General features: G+C 40.8%; 1 protein-coding gene across 1 annotated transcript in view; it reads right to left on the bottom strand.

Annotated features, from left to right (window-relative positions):
- Window positions 1-21074, bottom strand: part of LOC128698917 (mucin-2) — a 770561-nt gene that overhangs the window by 571632 nt on the left and 177855 nt on the right. The window contains exon 5 of the mRNA XM_070096780.1: window positions 9203-9367. Within this exon, the coding sequence (XP_069952881.1) occupies window positions 9203-9367 (165 nt within the window). The remainder of the gene's footprint in view (window positions 1-9202; window positions 9368-21074) is intronic.

Genomic DNA, 21074 nt, shown 5'->3' with positions numbered 1-21074 from the left:
ACTATTATATTTTCAGTATGCTAGTCAATATTGCAATGGCGCCGTCGAGTTCATTTAAGAGTGTCTTTTCAAATTTTCCTGAAATGTTGCAGATCACCACTATATGCTGCACAGGAAACACTGAAGTTCGTCACTATTTTCTGCATCAAGAGTAACCATAAAACGTAGTTTTAAAAATCTGTACAATACATACAGCAATTATAATTATGAGGAGGTGGTAAAGGCAACTCAATACACTGACACACCGATGTTTAAGACAAGGGCCTCAAGTCTACTGAAAGAAAAAAAAAACATACCACCGGCGGGGATAGAACCCGCGATCTGAGAGTCGCAATCGTGTCATTACGATTTCGTGAGTCAAGTCTACTTAGACTACCTGGTAAGCAGAGCCATATAAAAGGAGACTTTAGACAGCTTGGTCTCCAAGCCAAATTTTGCTTAATAGAGTTTCCCGTCTATGAACTTAAGGTTTTATACCCTCTTACTCCCACTTCTTAGTCCAAGATTTCAAGTGAATTGCTGTTACTGAGTTGCAGTCTGCTCTGGTTGGTAGTTACAGGTGGATCATCTTATAAGCATGACTATGTTAGATGTTCAGGTTAGATGAAGTCAAGTTTAGTTAGCCTATCACACATCATTTCTCGGTGTTTTTTTTTTTATTTTCAAAGCACCAGAACCGACTGGTTAATCAGCATTTTAAACAATGACTAACACCGTGAAAGTAATATTAACTTGTTAATGCTGGGACCAATTATCTTTATGTAAATCATTATGACAACGTTACACTTTTCTTAGTCTATTTTTCACACTCCATAAACTATCCATAACTCGTTCCATGTCATTGGAATGATTTATTTCATCAGCAAACAATGTTGATGAAAGTTACTGGTGTGTTAGTGAAGCCAGCACTGTGTTGCGACTATGGCAACACTCCCACAGACAACCCACATACTCCTTACACCTTAAGACAACCTGCTTCACCTCTGTCTCCATGTTAGGTGTCCCAGCGTTAAAAACCCTCCTACACTACTGTATTAAGGTGATCCAGCGTGGAGGACATTCCTACAATACTGTATTAAGGTGATCCAGCGTGGAGGACATTCCTACAATACTGTATTAAGGTGATCCAGCATGGAGGACACTCCTACACTACTGTATCAAGGTGACCCAGCATGGAGGACACTCCTACACTACTGTATCAAGGTGACCCAGCATGGAGGACACTCCTACACTACTGTATCAAGGTGACCCAGCATGGAGGACACTCCTACACTACTGTATCAAGGTGACCCAGCATGGAGGACACTCCTACACTACTGTATCAAGGTGACCCAGCATGGAGGACACTCCTACACTACTGTATTAAGGTGACCCAGCATGGAGGGCACTCCTACACTACTGTATCAAGGTGACCCAGCATGGAGGACACTCCTACACTACTGTATCAAGGTGACCCAGCATGGAGGACACTCCTACACTACTGTATCAAGGTGACCCAGCATGGAGGACACTCCTACACTACTGTATCAAGGTGACCCAGCATGGAGGACACTCCTACACTACTGTATCAAGGTGACCCAGCATGGAGGACACTCCTACACTACTGTATCAAGGTGACCCAGCATGGAGGACACTCCTACACTACTGTATCAAGGTGACCCAGCATGGAGGACACTCCTACACTACTGTATCAAGGTGACCCAGCATGGAGGACACTCCTACACTACTGTATCAAGGTGACCCAGCGTACGTAAGACACACTTATAAGTATATGCTGAATGTCAGTAGAAGTTTGTAAACTCTACCTGCTATTTTACATGTTCATGAGGCAAACAAAAGGAAAAAGAGGCAAAGAATTGTATCAGGTAAAGCAGGTACCGTCTACCACAGTGACCAGGTTATCTGCACCGGTATGAACCCTGCTTAAAGGAAGTTACCTCTATCTATATAGAAGGCTATTTAGGTCAAATTTAAGTAATCTAACTAAAAATGTATTTAATACAGAAGTACAGAAATGGTACGATTTAAGTATTACTTGCGGAAGACTCTGGCTTGGCTTCCAACATTAATGCTACGGGTGTCAGGTAATTAAAAGTGAACACGTGATGTGTGCCCCCACCCCCCTCTCTCTTCCCTTCCCACCATGATACCAGGAAAAGAGGTCTAATGACTACATTTTTCCACATGGTAATAGACTATCAAGATCCACACGCTCACTGTCAAAATATCACTAAGTCTTGGCTTCACCATAAATTTTATTAGACTTGATGGTTTTGGGGGTCGTCCACCCCTACCCCGGTCCCAGACCAGTTCCGCTAGCTGACAGCTTCATTAGTTATCATATAATATAAAACACGCGAGCCTGTGTACTCGTCTACATGTGGCTGCCTTTTATCTGATCGCTGCTAGGATCACTCTCTCCTATCTTTGAGTGCCTTATCGTACCTCTTCTTAAAGTTATGTATGAATCTTGTCCCTCCCACTTCATTCTCCAGGTCGTTCAACTACTTTATGACTGATAAATACATCCTACCACGCTGTGACTCATCTGTGTTTTCAATTTCCAGCTGTGCCCTCGTGTTCTTGTTTCCTATCTCTCGAACAATCCATCTCTATCCACCCTATCAATTCCTCTAAGTATTTTGTATGTTTTTAGCACATCACTCCTAGTCCTCCTTTCCTCTGGTGTCATTAGGTTGCGTTCCCTTAACCCTTCCTTATAGGACAAATGCCTCAGCTCTAAGACTAGTCTCGTTACAAACCTCTGCACTTTCTCCAGTTTCTTGACAGGCTTGACCAGGAGTGCTGCATACTTCAATATGGGCCTGACGTACACCGTATAAAATGTCTTGAATGACTATTTAGATTTCTCAAAGCTAGTCTTAAATTTGTCAGACGCACAGCTGCTGCAACAGTTATTCGATTGACGCGCGCTTCAGGCGATATGCTCGGTACAATACTCGCCCAAAGGTCCTCATCGAGTGAGGTTTGCAGCCTTTACCCCATCCCCGAGTCTGTACTCCGTCTGTTGTCTTCTTCGCCCTTCTTCAAACTTCACAACTTTGCACTTGCTGGGGATTAAATTCCAGTTGCCATTTGTCAGACCAGACCTTTAGAGCCTGACAAGATCCATTTGTAGCCTTTCCTAAACCTCGTCTGCCTGTATTCTTCTCTTTAATTTCATATCATCTGGAAACAGTGATATCACAGACTATCCGTTATCATGTCATTCACGTATACAAGAAATAGTACAAGTCTTAGTACTGATTGAAGACTCTTAAGTTACATTCACTTGTTAGACGAAGAATGAGGGGAGACCTGATCGAAGTGTATAAGTGGAAGATAGGTATTAACAAAGGGGATATTAACAAGGTCTTGAGGATATCTCTCCAAGAGAGAACCCGCAGTAATAAATTTAAATTAGATAAGTTTAGATTTAGAAAGGACATAGGAAAGTACTGGTTTGGAAATAGGGTAGTTGATGAGTGGAACAGTCTACCTAGTTGGGTTATTGAGGCTAGGACTTTGGATAGTTTCAAATTTAGGTTGGATAAGTACATGAGTGGGAGGGGTTGGATTTGAGTGGGATTTGCACATCAGAGCTTATTTCTTGGGTAGCATAGAAAATTGGGTTGGGCAAATGTTTTATTAGTGGGATGAATTGTAAAAGACCTGCCTAGTATGGGCCAACAGGCCTGCTGCAGTGTTCCTCCTTTCTTATGTTCTTATGTTGATCCTTGTGGAACCCCACTCGTCACAGGCACATATTCCGATACCTCTTCGTAGACCATCACTCGTTGTTTCCCTCCTGTTAGGTATGCCATTAAGGCATACCTAACAGGAGGCATTGGAGTGCTTTCCCTGTTATTACTGCCTGCTTCTCTAACTTTTGTGTGGCACTATGTCAAAACCCTTCCAACACCCCGAGAAGATGCAATCTACCCACACCTTTCTTATTCTCTCTCCTGCCTTACTTTTGTTACTTTGTTGTAGAATTCCAGTAGGTTTGTGAGACAGGATTTACCATCTCTAAGGCAGTACTGGTTGCCATGTATGAAACCACTCCTTTCTAGGTGCTTCACCATTCTTCTGATAATCTTCTCCATAACCTTACATACTATTCATGTCAGTGATACTGGTATATAGTTTAACGCTGTCTCCGTTCTTAAAATTTGGGACTACATGCGCTGTCTTCCACACTTCTGGTAGTTATTGTGTAGATGGACTTGAAGAGTGTTGCTAGTGGTGGGCACAGTCAGTTCCTCTGTTTCCTCTCAGGACCCACGGAGAGAGAGAGATTATCTGGTCTCTCGGCGTTCGAGGGATCTAGCTCACACAGTAGCTTCTTCACCTTATGTCCAATGCTTTGGTTCACCATTAGCCTTCCTGAAAATACCTCCCTAAATTTCTTGGCGAGTTCCTCATAGACTTCCTGTTCATTCCTCGTGAGCTCCCTTCCTTCTTCAGCCTGATTACCTAGTTCTTTGCTGTTGTCTTCCTTCTGATGTGGCTATATAACAGCTTTGGGTTGGATTTAGTTTTCCAAGATATGTCATTCTCAAATTGTCGTTAAGCCTTTCCTCTTAACCATTCATAATCTTTTCTGGCTCTTCGGCTCAATTCTTTGTTTTCCTGAGTTCTTTGCCTTCTACATTTTTTCTATGTTCTAGCACATTTAGCTTTGACCTCTCTACACCTCTGGGTAAACCTATTCTTCCCATTGTTTCTTTTGTTACTGGGTATGAACTTCTCCACCTCCCTGTACTTTCCTGCCACACGTGTCTGGGACACAACACAGTTCAACAGCTTCCCATCATGCATAAGGAAAATTACCATTATTTTAACCCTTGGCTATCTTCAAGAAGGAACTGGACAGATACCTAAGGTCAGTGCCCGATCAGCTGGACTGTGGTTTGTACGTTGGATTGTGTGGGGCCAGCAGCAACAGCCTGGTTGATCAAGCCGATTCACAGGAAGGCCTGGTCAAGGACTGGGCCGCGGGGGCGTTGACTCCCGGAACAATCCCCAGGTAGGCAGGTAGCCTAACCCAACTTAGAAAAAGGTTTGCAAAGCCTATGTGAAAATGTGAGTTATTGGGAGGACGGGTTGGGAGAGCCTCTCTCTCTCTCTCTGGGTTGGCGAGGTATAATTTTCTTGTGGAAGTTGGAGTTGTGAACTAATAACAGAGACTTATTTTATTCTCTAAGTAATATTTCAGTCTACCTAGTAGCCAGCTACCTTACTAATTCCAAGTAAACTCAATCACCCCGAGTTGTATCCCTGAATAAGTTTAGAAGATATTTTTCAGTAAATATAAGAATGGAGTTTGTTTATACAAGTCTTTGACTCTCAATATTAATGTTATTCCCCAAGTGGTCAGTAATTTTATAACTTTAAGGAAAAGTTGTGAAGAAGTATTGTTTTGGGAGGCTTGAGGGTGAGAGATTATCCTTGTTCACCCCGGTTATCTTACAACTCACCTACACTCATTATAATCTCTCGCTCACCTACACTCATTATAATCTCTCGCTCACCTACACTCATTATAATCTCTCGCTCACCTACACTCATTATAATCTCTCGCTCACCTACACTCATTATAATCTCTCGCTCACCTACACTCATTATAATCTCTCGCTCACCTACACTCATCATAATCTCTCACTCACCTACACTCCCAACAATAACATACATCCTACTGTTTAAAGCGTGAAGCAGAAGGATTTGAGGAGGATGGTAGTGGATGTCCGGGGTGTGTATTGGGGTGGGGAAGACCCACACACCCCTGGTCTAGGGGATGACTGTACCATGTATGGAGGGTCGATATGTCTGGCTGATGGCGGTATGCACCTCAGGCCACCCTGTGTGTCTAGCGACCTGCGTGTCTAGTGACCTGAATGTAGGTACCCGTGTGTAGTGTTCTTCCTACCTCCTGGACCAATCATTTCAGCCTGATACATTTCAACCAATCTCCTTAACTAGTTGTCTTTGTAAAGCTCATGAAAGAATAACACTTAAACTGGCACTCAAACACCAACTCTCGCCTCATCTCTACGGTATTATGAATGGAAAAAAAAATGCGCAGGTATTACCACTTATCACATTGAACACACCTCTAGTAGTATGATCACATCCTTTCATCTCTAATCTGCATTTGACATCGTAAACTGAACCGTTACATTACATGAACTGTCACAATGAATATTAGTGGTAACCTGTTCAGCTGGATAATAGGTTATTTGTCAAATACAATATTCTCTGTTCTTTACCAAGATGAGTTCCGAAAGTTTCGCTACTCCCAGAACCCGGCCCTGGGCCAGGCTCGTCTGGTGCTTGCCTTCTCAACCAGGCTCCTGCTGCTGGCTGCCCATTGACCCACTCTTCCATCACAGCCTGGTGAAGATACCTGTCCTCTTAGAGACTTGCATACTTGTCCCAGCAGTGTTTCTGATATCTTCTGTTTGAGTAGTCAGGGGTCATTGACATTGATGCAGTGTTCCCTTATTGTGCTCACTGCGCCCCTGCTTTTCGCAGCTTTATTTTGCAGTATTTTATGGCAGTGTGGAGATTTGGGACCAGGCCCTCAAGTACTTTCCTGGTATATATCATGTTTGTCTCTCTCCTCCGCTCTAATGAGTATATATTTATGAGTTTATGGCGTTCCCAGTAATTTAAGTGATTTATTGGCTATATGTGGGCCGTAAAGAGCCAATAAAGAACGTCCCTAGGTACGCCACAAGGAGCTCTCAGTTACGTGCTATATAATATCCTGGCTACAACCCCAACTATGGTGCTAATGTGACAATAGTGAGAATGATGTACATAGCCTATATTAGATCCTTAATTGATTATGCTGCGCCCATGTTGATATTAAAGAAAATTCACTGCGGCCCTTGGAGCTAATGCAAAATAAAACACTCAGAATTATTCTTGGCTGTCCTAAAACTACGAAGGTTCTTAATAGGAGGAAGGAGCCTACTTGGTATTAGAATATTAAGAAATGAACCACTGTTACTATGGAACTTATTAAATGTTTAGAAGTTAATAAACACAGATCTAAATGGGTTTTAAAAACATTCAATTATATTAAGTTTTATAACTTGCAAGAACTATAGACAGCAAGAACATTTCACCCCTCCATGGAAGATGTGTTCATTTAACATCACAGACCTGCAAGCTTCTCCCAAGAAGCTCAGCACTAGTAATCCCTTCCTTAAATTGTTTGCTAAGGCAAAGGCAACTGCTTAAGAAGAAAACTCAGTTTTAACTAAGTAACAATTTATTACAGATTATATACAGTGATAGATCTATGCCGAAGTCTACTGGCATTACGTAAATAACTCGCACTTGGCTAATGAAACTTATGATGACGTTTCAGTCCAGCTTAGATCATTAATTAGTCCTTAGATAACAACCATAGCAACCACACTGAGTTAGGCCTAACAATGAGTAACTCAGCTTCTACTGAATCGGTTTCAGGTATTAATACATACCTGAAAGTGTACTATTCTGCTACTCTTTTGTATTAATGCATACTTAAAACTCTTCCACATAATAACCTATATGTAGTCTTTAAGGTAGCAGGAAATGTCATAAGTTTATTTTGTAATAAAGTTGGTAGAATTACCGACAATATGTAAAGTAAAAGGACACAAGTGCAACTAATGTGACATTTTATTGTGGCAACGTTTCGCTCTCCAGGAGCTTTATCAAGCCATTGATAAAGCTCCTGGAGAGCGAAACGTTGCCACAATAAAATGTCACATTAGTTGCACTTGTGTCCTTTTACTTTACATAAGTTTATTTTGGTGACATTAGGATGGTAAGCATTACAGACAAGCAAACTATTTCATTCTGCAGTATACAAACTGTAATTCACAAGTAATAAAATATTGTTGAGCACAAAGAAAGTCATTAGCATGCATGAGCATTTCAGGCAGAATAATACTAATACTTACTGCTTAAAATCGCAGTTCTTCAGTAATTTACGTCTTTTAGCAGTTTTGCTTTTCTCTCTTTGGTCCCGTCGTTTATTATGTGATAAGTGTGTTTACATTACTGCCATCAATGTCAGAAGTGTTGCTGTATAGTACACTTAGATAGTCCCAGCTACTTTACAGATATGTTCTCTTGCTAGCCGTGACGTCACGAAACCCATCACATGTGAACAGTAGACCAGAGGCCTCACGGTTAGATTCCCGCTGGACAAGGCAAGGCTCATGAGCTTCTCAAAACTCTCTCAATTATACGCCTCCAAGACATCCAACGTGTATTTCTTACTCCAATATCGCCTCATAAACCCCCGCGACATCAATGATCACCATATGAGAGAAAATTATTAGAAGCACAGCTTTAATTTCAACATTATATTACACAAGTGCATAAAAATCTGTAATACCTTATGTAGTAAGCCAAATAAAGCTTATCTCAGCTTACTTTGAATTTCTAGAATTTTTTTTAAGACAATGGTGTAGTGCAACATAGTGGTGTTGGGCTAGTAGTCAAAGTTCTCGCCTCGCACACTGAGTGTCAGTGCTTCAATCCCGGGCCAGATGGAAACATAGGCGTGTTTCCTTACACCTGCTGTCCCTGTTCACCTAGCAGATAACATCCAGGTATCTACCTGGGTGTTAGTCGATTAGCGTGGGTGGCATCCTGGGGGACAAGACTGAAGGACCCCAATGGAAATAAGACAGTCCTCGATGACGCACTGACTTTCTTGGGTTATCCTGCGTGGCTAACCCTCCGGGGTGAACAAAATCTTATCTTTTATCTCGAGGAAACCTAGACGTTCTAGTTTAACACGGTCCCAGGAAGGATATACGGTACAATAATCTGGAGAGTCGTGGAGACAACTCCAGATTATGTACTGTTTATTCTTCCTAGGACTGATATTGATTCTCCGCTTCCTGGCATTCCTTCTCAGCAAAAACAAAAGCAGTGGAACTACAGAGGGACTGTTTTATAGCTACGGCAACCAAATATTCACTGCTTTAGTTACCCTTCTAACGAATTGAAAACTCCTTCACACGCTGTTTTCTTTTTCAGAAAACGGATGAACAATGTGATTAAAGAAAACGTTAGCAAGAAACTTAATTAAGGAACACTAATCTAAACTATGAAAATGTAAAAGTTAGAGATGCGAGAGTGGAAGGAGAAAAGAGAGGGAGGGAGAGGAAGTATGCCTGGTATTCACACTTACCGTCATTGTGGGTGAGGTAAGCGTAGACGACATTGACTGCAGCCTCTGGGGTGAGTGTGTCCCAGAGGCCGTCACAAGCCAGAATGAGGAAGTCCTCGTCACCTTCAATCTCCAGGGACTTGATATCGCACTCTGACGACACGTACGGTTTGTATTCCCGGTCACCTGTTCCAAGTAAATAAGAAAATTTTCGTTTAAGCAATTGGTGCACAATTTATTTTTGCAATGTTCCAAGGCACTTACTTATAATATACATTATAAGTAAGTTTATTCAGGTACACATAAGTTACATAATTTATCATGTAGATTTAGTTAATAATAAATTACTAAATTCAGTGACTTGCTTCCATTGATTTATCATCATAGCTTATATCTGTTACAAACAAGTTATTGTCACAGCTAACACCTGTCAGAAACAGGTTATCAACACAGCTAACACCTGTAACAAACACACAGTATCAACACAACACCTGCAAACACTGGTTATCACCTGTCACAAACACAGGTTATCAATACATCTAACACCTGTCACAAACACTGATTATCAACACTAACACCTGTCACAAACAGGTTAACACGTCTAACACCTGTCACCAACACAGGTTATCAACACAGCTAACATATGTCTACCAAGCAAGGGTTCACACCATGAAGATTGTGAATTCAGTGTTTCTTGCTTACTCACTTTCTTGTTCTCTTGTTTACTTCATCTCTTGCTCACTTGCTCTCACATTCGCTCACTTGCTCACTCTCGCTCACTTGCTCTCTCGTTTTCAAACTATAACTGGCCGTTAATGCACTTTTCTGAAAGCTTAACGTTACCTCTTATCTTTTAGTTTAGTTCCGCATGAACATTAATAATAAAAACGTAATTAGAAAACGGGATGCGAGAGCAAGTACCGCAAAGAAAGACTAAAGAAAATTGATCTGTCTCTCAGAAATGTTTTGGTCTTAAAGAAATTAAAAATAAAAATGTTGATCGACGTTTGGAGGCGGAAGTACAGTAGATGTTAAAGGTAAATAAAAAATTTTTGTTTTTATACTGGGTCATTGTTGGCACAGAATTCCGTAAATTAAAAATAAGCAGGTGAGTAGCAGCTTGGCGGTCGAGTTGAATCCTGGGGGAGGCGAAATGCTGCCCATGTCCACCTAGCAGTAAATAGATACCTAGAAGTCTCGTATACCTGCTGCTCATGTTCACCCATCAGTAAACAGGTACCTAGAAGTTTCGTATACCTGCTGCTCATGTTCACCCATCAGTAAACAGGTACCTTGAACTTAATGACATTGGTGTCATCCTGAGAGAGGCTCTGAGGCAGTATATTCTTTCAGTAAGAGGGATTAACATTTGTTTCCCCCCACCATGTGGTGGGTCATGCAAAAGGAGTTGTGGTGCGGCATACCATGACAGATTGTACTTGATACAAGAACATGAAACAAGAAAGTTCCAAAAGCTTAGAAAACTGTTTAGGCTAGAATATCAAATCAGTGCGCAGTTAGTACTGCCTAGGAGTCTAACACGAGTTTTAACCATGTCCGAGCACAGTCATTTGCCGAAATGGGGAGAAGTATGGGTCACTATCCCTAGCGGTTCAATCTGAGAAACATAATTGAGTTTTCTATTATAAAACACGATATTCATGCCCTGCATAATGAGAGTTAAGGACTATACATATTGGATCCTTATTTAGCAGTCAATGGTACACAATCGTCGACAAGGGTGTTGCTTAATTAAGGTCACTGAACTACTCGCTGCAAAGATGCACTCCACTAATTGTTAGTTTTTGAACGGTGTCCCGTAGCTTAATTGCTAGTGCATTCAGCTCACACACTGAGGTACATGGTTCAATCCCCGGTATGGGTGGAAACATTAGGACGTATGTACTTCCTTAAGAAAATAGGTACCTGGGTGTTAGTCGACTAGTCATATCCTGGGGCCAAAATTTACCCAGTTGCCCAAAATGCTTTGAATAACAAGGGGCTTTCTATATAGTAGTATTTCACTGACGTCAGCTAAGCTTGTATACCTTGTATATGTACTTATAGAAAAAAAAATTATTATCAGACCTGGTCATGGACAGGGCCGTTGGGCCGTTGATTGGAGTTATCTAGCTATGATTGGAGTTATCTAGCTATGATTGGAGTTATCTAGCTTGTGATTGGAGTTATCTAGCTAATGATTTTATTAACGATGATCATACTTATGATTATGAAGGGATCTGCTTTTATGATTGTTTTCTTAATAATGTACACCGTGCCCAGAGTATATACATTCCCCAGAGAGAAATTAGGTCTAATAATAACGATCCCAAATGGGTTAACAGGAGGCTAAAGCATCTATTAGGGGAGAAAAGGGGAATTTATAGGCGCATCAGAGGAGGAGAGGTTAACCTTACTGACCAATATGTTCAGCTTAAAAGAGAAGTAAAAAAGGGGATTAGAAAGGCTAAACGTGACAATGAAATTAGAGTTGCTAATGAATCAAAGACTAATCCAAAGGGGTTCTTTCAAGTGTATAGGACGAAGGTGAAGGAAAAAGTAGGACCTCTGAAAATTGGGAATGGACAGCTGACGGATAACGAACTGGAAATGTGCTCCTTATTTAACGACTATTTTTTGTCAGTTTTTATACAGGAAGATGTAAATGAGATTCCAGTAATTAACGATTATTTAGTTCCTGATGAATTTAAGTTAACTAATATTACTGTCACGAGGGACATGGTTATTAAACAGATAGACAAACTGAAGCAAAATAAGTCCCCGGGACCCGATGAGCTGTTTTCCAGGGTACTTAAGGAATGCAAGATGGAGCTTAGTCAGCCATTAACGAGTGTATTCAATGCGTCCATCCTTACCGGTGTTGTGCCAGAGTTGTGGAAGATGGCTAATGTGGTTCCTATATTCAAATCAGGGGATAAGTCCACTCCTTCAAATTACCGTCCAATAAGCCTGACATCTATAGTGGGCAAGTTATTAGAATCAATTATAGCTGACATTATCAGAAGTCACCTTGAAGAGCATAACTTGATAAATGAATCTCAGCATGGATTCACGAGAGGTCGTTCCTGCCTGACAAACTTACTGACGTTCTTCAACAGAACATTTGAGGCAGTTGACAGTGATAAGGAATATGTTATTGTTTATTTGGATTTTAGTAAAGCCTTCGACAGAGTACCTCACAAGAGACTCTTAAGAAAAGTGGCAGCTCATGGTATAGGAGGTAAAGTTCTAGCATGGATTGAGGCATGGCTTACCAATAGAAAGCAGAGTTACCATTAATGGAGTGAAATCTGAATGGGGATTAGTCACTAGTGGCGTTCCACAAGGATCAGTTTTAGGCCCTCTCTTGTTCATAATTTACATTAATGACCTTGACGAAGGGATTACGAGTGACATGAGTAAATTTGCTGATGATACAAAGTTTTTTTTTTTTTTTTATCACACTGGCCGATTCCCACCAAGGCAGGGTGGCCCGAAAAAGAAAAACTTTCACCATCATTCACTCCATCACTGTCTTGCCAGAAGGGTGCTTTACACTACAGTTTTTAAACTGCAACATTAACACCCCTCCTTCAGAGTGCAGGCACTGTACTTCCCATCTCCAGGACTCAAGTCCGGCCTGCCGGTTTCCCTGAACCCCTTCATAAATGTTACTTTGCTCACACTCCAACAGCACGTCAAGTATTAAAAACCATTTGTCTCCATTCACTCCTATCAAACACGCTCACGCATGCCGTATAATTCACTCTGAGGAGGATATCAATGAACTCCAGGACGATTTGGACAAATTAATGTCTTGGTCTGAAAAATGGCAGATGAAGTTCAATGTGGATAAGTGTAAGGTACTTGCCCTTGGTAATGAAAATAACCCTCGAAGCTATAATCTAGGTGAAGTAGAGCTGGATCATACAGAATGTGAAAAAGACTTGGGAGTCATGGTAAGCAGAAATCTAAAGCCAAGACAGCAGTGCCTTAGTGTGCGCAACAAGGCCAACAGATTGCTTGGATTTATCTCAAGAAGTGTAAGTAACAGAAGTCCAAAAGTTATTTTACAGCTCTATACATCACTAGTGAGGCCTCATTTAGATTATGCTGCTCAGTTTTGGTCCCCTTACTACAGGATGGACATAGACTCATTAGAGAGCATACTAAAATTATTTACATGACTAAAATGATTTACTGTGTAAGGAACCTCCCGTATGAAGATAGACTTAAAGCCTTAAATCTCCACTCTCTGGAGAGGCGTAGAATGAGGGGAGATATCATTGAAGTGTATAAGTGGATGACAGGCATAAACAAGGGAGATATTAATAAAGTACTGAGGGTGTCGAACCAGGTAAGAACCAGAAATAATGGATATAAGTTGGATAAATTTAGATTTAGAAAGAACATAGGTAAGTACTGGTTTTCTAACAGAGTTGTAGATGCGTGGAACAGTCTTCCTAGTGTGGTGATAGAGGCTAGGACCTTGGGTAGCTTTAAGAAGAGACTGGACAAATATATGAGTGGGAGGGGCTGGGTTTGATTGGTGTCACTGGGTACGGGAGTTATTTCTTGGATGGCTTTAGGTAGAGATCGTTTTGATAAGGACCTGCCTCGTATGGGCCAGTAGGCCTTCTGCAGTGTTCCTACATTCTTATGTTATCTTATACCCTCCATGTAGGTAGACCACATGTCTACTGGCCTGAGCACTCAACTCTTTGGTCTTTGTACAAACGCTGATTTCTCTCATGCTAAAATAGTTGATCTTGCAGGTGAACCTTGGAGATTATGTAACTCAGGATGTGACTGCTGCAGTTTACCCTACGGTTCTACATTCTCTGCCTTTCACACATTACATGTTTTCTTTAGTTAGAGAACAAGGACTTCGATAATGGCAACATGGTTACAACGTCTCGCTACAGCATTTCGGTAGCCATGAACTATCAAGATGTCTGTGGAAAATATTGATAATTTTTCTGCAAATTTGTGTGTAAGAATTGATAGGCATAACATTGTTTATAAAATAGTGTTGGCGTGTATCTTTAATGTGACTTTTAAAAGGTGTTAAGTCACGTGAGAAGCTATATTCTCTAATTTCCTTAAGGTAATCAATTAAGTAAAATGCAATTGTTATAATGTTGGAAAAGCTAATATTCTGCGAAGGAAAATGTACCATACACTTGGAAATGTTACTGAATTTAAATAAATGTAAGTATAAAATAGATGTTCAGGGACGGGAGGGAAGCATCGAACAGAATAATAATAATAATAAATAATAATAATAATATCTATTTCTACAAGTACACGTACAAGGTATACAGACCATAGCTGACATTAATGACATACTACTATATAGAAAGCCCCTTGGTATGCACTGCATTTTGGGCAAATTAATTCAGTTTTGTTCCAGGATGCGACCTGGTCACAGACCGGGCCGCGGGGGCGTTGGCCCCCAGAACTCTCTCCAGGTATACACCAGTCGACAAACACCCAGGTACCCATTATTACTGATGGGTGAACAAAGACAACCGGTGTAAGGAAACGCACCCAATGCTTATATCCTCGCCGGGAATCGAACCCGTACCCTCACCGTATGAAGCGAGAGCTTTTGCCACCAGGCCAAGGGCTACCGTGACGTAATAGAACAAAGGACCGGGATTTGTTTACATTTAATCCAGTGTAACTGGAGCCGATAGAAATATCGGCCGAGTTTTATAACGTCAGGATAAACGAAGAGACAGTGCATCTGAAAGTGTCTAGATATTTAGTGCAATTATCAACATCATGATATTATGAAAACCAGGAGGCGGTAGCTGAATGTGACGCCATATATGCCTGCCGTATGTGCCATCCAATTTAATGTATGCCTCTGAATGTGTATTCAATTCCATACAACAGGTAAGGTAACTAGTTATTGGCCAATATTAGTTACCCGCCTGTAGGGAAGCGTTAGGATATACCACCCATAGAATAAATGGGTAAGTGCACTTATATTTATAATTATTGTATTAATTTGATTTGTTTAATAATTTGTAAATAAGATACTAACAAATTACTTAAAGCTGTCGAGATCAAATAACTTTTCCTTGATCATACCTCATCTGCCAGTGTTAATGGCTTAGATTTTCAGGAATCATATATTTCTAATTTAAGGTCCCGAAATGTGAGTTGGGGGACTACGACGGTGGGCACTGAGGTAGGGATGGTGGGCACTGAGGGAGAGACGGTGTTGTGATTCATTGTCACTGAAGTTTCCAGGATACATTTACATAAGCAAGTGCATAATTACTTCAGATGTGTTAGAATTCTCCCCAGTTATGCGAGTGAAATATTAATTCAGAATTGTACTTCTAAAATTCGCCCACATAATTTCTCACACTGTCATTTGAAAATATATAACTTGATTCACTGTTGCTATGCATTATTAATACAATATGTTGGGCATTCTCAAAGCCATTGCACTGGACACAATACAGAAACCCTATTACGGTAATATACCTGTAGTTTTTCAGGTCACATTAGTGTCATGTGGGTTTCGATAACGTGGATGGGGTAAAAATACTCATGTAGGCTGGTTTGTACGTATAATATATAACGGGAAGTATGGGAAGCGCCAACAGCCGACCTGCCTCTCTCTGCTCCCTATCTTCGACTGACCCGCAAGTGCCTACAGGGTGAGGGGTGTTTGAAATCCTGCTATGGTCAGCAGCAACATATAACAGTCAGTGATTCACAGAGACAGTTGGTAGTGAGTCATCTACTGGTACACTGGTTACTGGTAACTGGTTACTAGGAACTGGTACTACTACTGAGAGCTCGGCGATGCTAACGTATGTCGTCCCGACATACAGCTACTACAAACTAGAGACGGCAGGTGTACGGTTTGGGCTGATTCTATACAATGTTAAAGTACACAACAATTTAACATTATAACATACATAAGTAGAATATTGGAATGGAAGCTTACGTAATTGAAACTGTAACGAAACTGTATTGCAATACAAGGTATAATATAGCACAACTCATCGAATGAAACTCAACATAGGGATTACACAATAGAAATGATAAAAAAAAATTTGATCGATCGATCTGTATTCATGTGATCTACGGATTCTGAAGGAAGGAATACATACAAGGAAAGAAGTGTTTAACAGAAAGGCAGATTCGGTGCACTCAAATCTAGACTGTTAACTCTCAGAATTCGGAGAAAACGTGAACACACAAAAAAATTCTTGAATACTGATAAGTTGTTACTGTAATTATTCATCTATACAGGTTATTTACATTTAACCCCAACTCTGCTAGGGTGAGATTGATATATGCAGAATGGGTGTCATCTCTGGGAGGATCAAACTCTGTAGCACTGACTAACTCATGCTGTATTTGAGGCAAATCTTAATTGGTAGTTACAAATGATACTTGAGGATTTCTCAATACCTGTCATGTATGTAGGGAATAACGACATTCAGGTTGATCGTCTGACTGAGTATCAGAGGTAGAGAGTACAGGATCAGGAGGATTGTCAGTCTGTCACATTAGTCTGGGTTGGAACATCATTACCATCACATACTAACTACATATGATCTAAATGCGATTCTTTATACTGACCAGTACTAATTTCTCAAACCTTATATTTATTGCCAGTGATATGTTCAACTACTCGATAAGGACCAACAAACTTTTGATCAAGCTTAGGCATTGCAGACGTTTTGTTAAAGTTAGTCAGCATAACTCTCGAACCTACTTTGATTTTGGATGGCTTTGCTCGAGTGTTTGCGACTCTTGTAAATTCTGCTGTTGATTTATGAAGTGTTTCATGGATTCTTCTAAAAACACTGAGCTAAGCTGGTACGAGTTGCTATGAAATCATCAGGGTTGTAATTTGGTTTCGGATTAGAATATAGCAACTCATGAGGCAAACGTTTATCTACACCATACAATACATAATGTGGAGTGTCACCTATGGAAACATTGTAAGCAGAATTTATAGCACACTGCACATCAGGTGTAACTTCATCCCAAGTTTCACTGTTGGGATTGATAGTGGCTCTCAAGACATCAAGTACTTTCTTATTGGTTCATTCCACTAACCCATTGTTGGCAGGATGATGAGGAACAATGGTGGATTTAGAGATCTTGTACAAGGTACACAAATTTTTGAGAATCTCATTACAGAATTCACCACCATTATCTGTTACTAGGGGTTTAGGGGTGGTATGCCTGCAGATGTGTTCTTTAAACGCTTTAGCTACTGTCTCGGCAGTCTTATCTGCAATAGGAACTAACTCGCAATATCTGGTGAAATGGTCTACCATAACACATAGATGTTTGTTGCCTTGGAGGGAACATTGGAAATTAGTTAACAAATCTAGCGCAACTCTTTCCCACGGTTCGCTAGTAGTTGGATACACTTGGATTGGATTAGGGCCATTAGCATTACCTTTATGTTGCATGCAGACACTACATTTCTTAACATACTCAGAAATATCAGTTGCCATACGAGGCCAAAAGTATTTCAATCCGGCTTGTTTTACTGAACGATCCATACCAGGGTGTGCAACACCTGGTATATTGTGAACTAGCTGTAAAGCTACATTCACTAGTGACTGTGGAATTACTAACTGGTATACTCTTCTGCTAGGAGTGCCCAACTCGGCTGTTCGATACAGTAATTTTTGGTTCATGACAAAGTCACTGATGGGTGCTGGTGGCTTCACAGTCAGAATAAGATCTTCCTGGAGCAGGAATCGAATCACACCAGACCACATGGGATCTGTTCGTTGAGCATTCTTTACATCCTCAGCACTAAATGGAGGGTCTGCAGTTACTATACTAACATGTCGTGATAAGGCATCTGCGACTACATTTGACTTGCCAGGTAAGTGTTCAAAGGTGGGATTGAACTCTTGGATAGTCAAGGTCCATCTGGCTAACCTTCCAGTAGGTTGTTTGTTCTGGAATAAAGGTATCAGTGGAGCACGGTCTGTCAAGACATGAACAGAGTACTGATAAATAATGTCTCGGAAGTGCTTTAAAGACCATACTATTGCTAAAGCTTCTTGCTCAGTTACTGTACAATTACGTTCAGCCTTTGTAAGGACTCGGCTAGCAAATGCAACTGCGTTGTACTTGCCATCAGTCTTCTGAGCTAGTACGGCACCTATGCCAATAGAACTAGCATCAGTTGTCAGATAGAAGGGCTTAGAAAAATCTGGAAATTTCAAAATTGGAGCAGATGTTAGCTTTTCTTTTAAAGTTTGGAATGCTCTTTCTTGACGGAAGGTCCAAACAAAAGGAGCATCTTTCTTAAGCAACTCAGAGGAGCAGCTATGGAAGAAAAATTGGCAATGAAAGATCTATAAAAACCTGCTAAGCCCACAAAGGATCTTACGGCATCAGCAGTTTTGGGAGTTGGAAAATTTAGTACTGCAGTTACTTTTGCTTTGGTCAGTCATAACCCCTCTAGGAGTGACTACGTGACCAAGAAACTTAATTTCTGATCTGAAAAATTGACATTTAGACAGTTTGATCTTTAAATTGGCTTCTTCAAGCTTACCAAGTACTACATCAAGTCTTTTCAAGTGTGTATCCACGTCTTTAGACATGACGATTACGTCATCTAAGTACACCATAAATGCATTACCTATGAGACCTCTGAAGATATTAGTCATGAGCCTTTAGAACGTGATAGGGGAGGATCGTAATCCAAACGCCATACGGAGGAAGTGATAATGACCTGTAGGAGTGGAGAATGCAGTTAGCTCTTGGCTGTCCTCGTGAAGAGGGACTTGCCAAAACCCTTGTAACAAGTCCAGGGTTGAAAAGACTTTGTTATCTCCGATGTTACGTAAAAGATCACCCAGTACAGGGAGTGGAAAGCGATCTGGAATAGTTTTCGCATTTAACTTCCTAAAGTCAATCACTGGGCGCCAAGTACCATCCTTCTTAGGTACTAGGATCAAGGGCGCATTCCAAGGTGAATTGCTAGGTGCAATAACTCCATCATCAAGCATTTGATTGATCATTATTATTATAATCAAGGGGGAAGCGCTAAACCCGGAGGATTATACAATGTGGAAGGCATTCAGGCTTAATTCGGGGAACTGGAGCACAGATCCAAGTCCCTAAATCAAGAGCCCCTCACCAACATCAAGGAACCTTCCTCGAGGGGATTTGATTGATCAAATCTTCTGCGACAGCAACTTGTGAATGAGGCATTCTGTACTCAGGTATATAGATAGGTCTAGTACCAGGTTCAAGCGGAATACGATGGGACAATAAGTTCGTTATACCCATCTTCTCACCTGGTAAGGCAATGGCTTTACGACTGGTAACTGGTTACTAGGAACTGGTACTACTACTGAGATTAGGTCAACAACCATTGTATCAATAGAATATGGGATATACATGTATAATTTGATATGCTAAATTCCGCCCCAGATTCAAGACTAGCTGGAAGCTTTTGCTGCCCTGTTACTCAGCTGATACGTAAATATACACAGATATACATATATTTATCTTTGTGACATTAGAGCAACTATGGAATCCATGGATTAATACATAATTTAAGTTTAATATCTCTCAGAACCCAGAACTTTTAATCAAACTATACATAAACAGCAAATAACCACAAGTTTCATTCAGATGTCGGTCTAAATACCACACAAACCAGATGTACCTGGAGTCTGCCTGGTGGGTGTTCCAAGGGTCATGACCAGGCCTCTCAGCTGATCAGAACCTGATCAACAAAGCTGTTACTATTGGCTGTATGCAGACCAATGTACGGAGCACAGCCCATCTGGTCAGAAACTGACTTCAGAAACTTATCCAGTTCCTTTTTGAAGACACCTAGGGGTTCATGGTAATCTCCCTTATATATGATGGGAGGCTGTTCAACAGCCTTGGGCCCTCTTACATACATCGTGTAAGGGGCCAAAGATTCATGGTACCCCTGCTCTTCCTTGGGGACATTCATTTTTGTGTTGCAAAGAGTACAGGTATTTAAGTTATATGACTAAAACAATACGTGCGGTGAAGGTTCTCTGTGCATTCTCTAGAATCACAATTTGTCTGACATAAAAGGAAGTGGTTAGGTAAGACACATATGCAACAGTTAGACAACTTTATTCCGAAACGTTTCGCCTACACAGTAGGCTTCTTCAGTCGAATACAGAAAGTAGGCAGGAACAGTAGAGATGTGAAGACGATGTAATCAGTCCATCACCCTTAAAGTCGTAGAATTTGAGGTTGTCAGTCCCTCGGCCTGGAGAAGTTCAGTTCCATAGTCCTGACTATGGAACTGAACTTCTCCAGGCCGAGGGACTGACAACCTCAAATTCTACGACTTTAAGGGTGATGGACTGATTACATCGTCTTCACATCTCTACTGTTCCTGCCTACTTTCTGTATTCGACTGAAGAAGCCTACTGTGTAGGCGAAACGTTTCGGAATAAAGTTGTCTAACTGTTGCATATGTGTCTTACCTAACAACCTGTCGGTATTGTATACCATTTTGATGTTCATAAAAGGAAGTGTTGTGTACAGCAGAACTCCAGCCTAGAGAGAATACAAGTGACAAAGAGGACCACCAGTGGCTTGGCGTCTCTTGTTTTGAAGGTTTTCATTATCCATCCTGTGATAATGACACTGTGATCTTTGAAGGTGAGATCCTCTGATACTCTTAACATTAGTTTTTCGCTTTGTGTGGTTAGAATGTATTATATAGTCCATTCTAGTTTTCATTTCGTCAAGTTTTCCTTAACGGAGTTAAATGAAATTTGACCTCATTGAGTATAGCCGCTTGAAATTCTAGCATCTACAAAGGATGATATGAAGCTATGATTTACGTCTCTCTGTCAGATAAGACGATGAGGGAAAGGATAGAGGGCGA

The sequence above is a fragment of the Cherax quadricarinatus genome, chromosome 55, assembly GCF_038502225.1.
Source record: "Cherax quadricarinatus isolate ZL_2023a chromosome 55, ASM3850222v1, whole genome shotgun sequence".
Lineage (NCBI taxonomy): Eukaryota > Metazoa > Arthropoda > Malacostraca > Decapoda > Parastacidae > Cherax > Cherax quadricarinatus.
The sequence above is the reverse complement of the archived record's forward strand: the minus strand, read 5'-3'. Positions and strand labels throughout refer to the sequence as shown.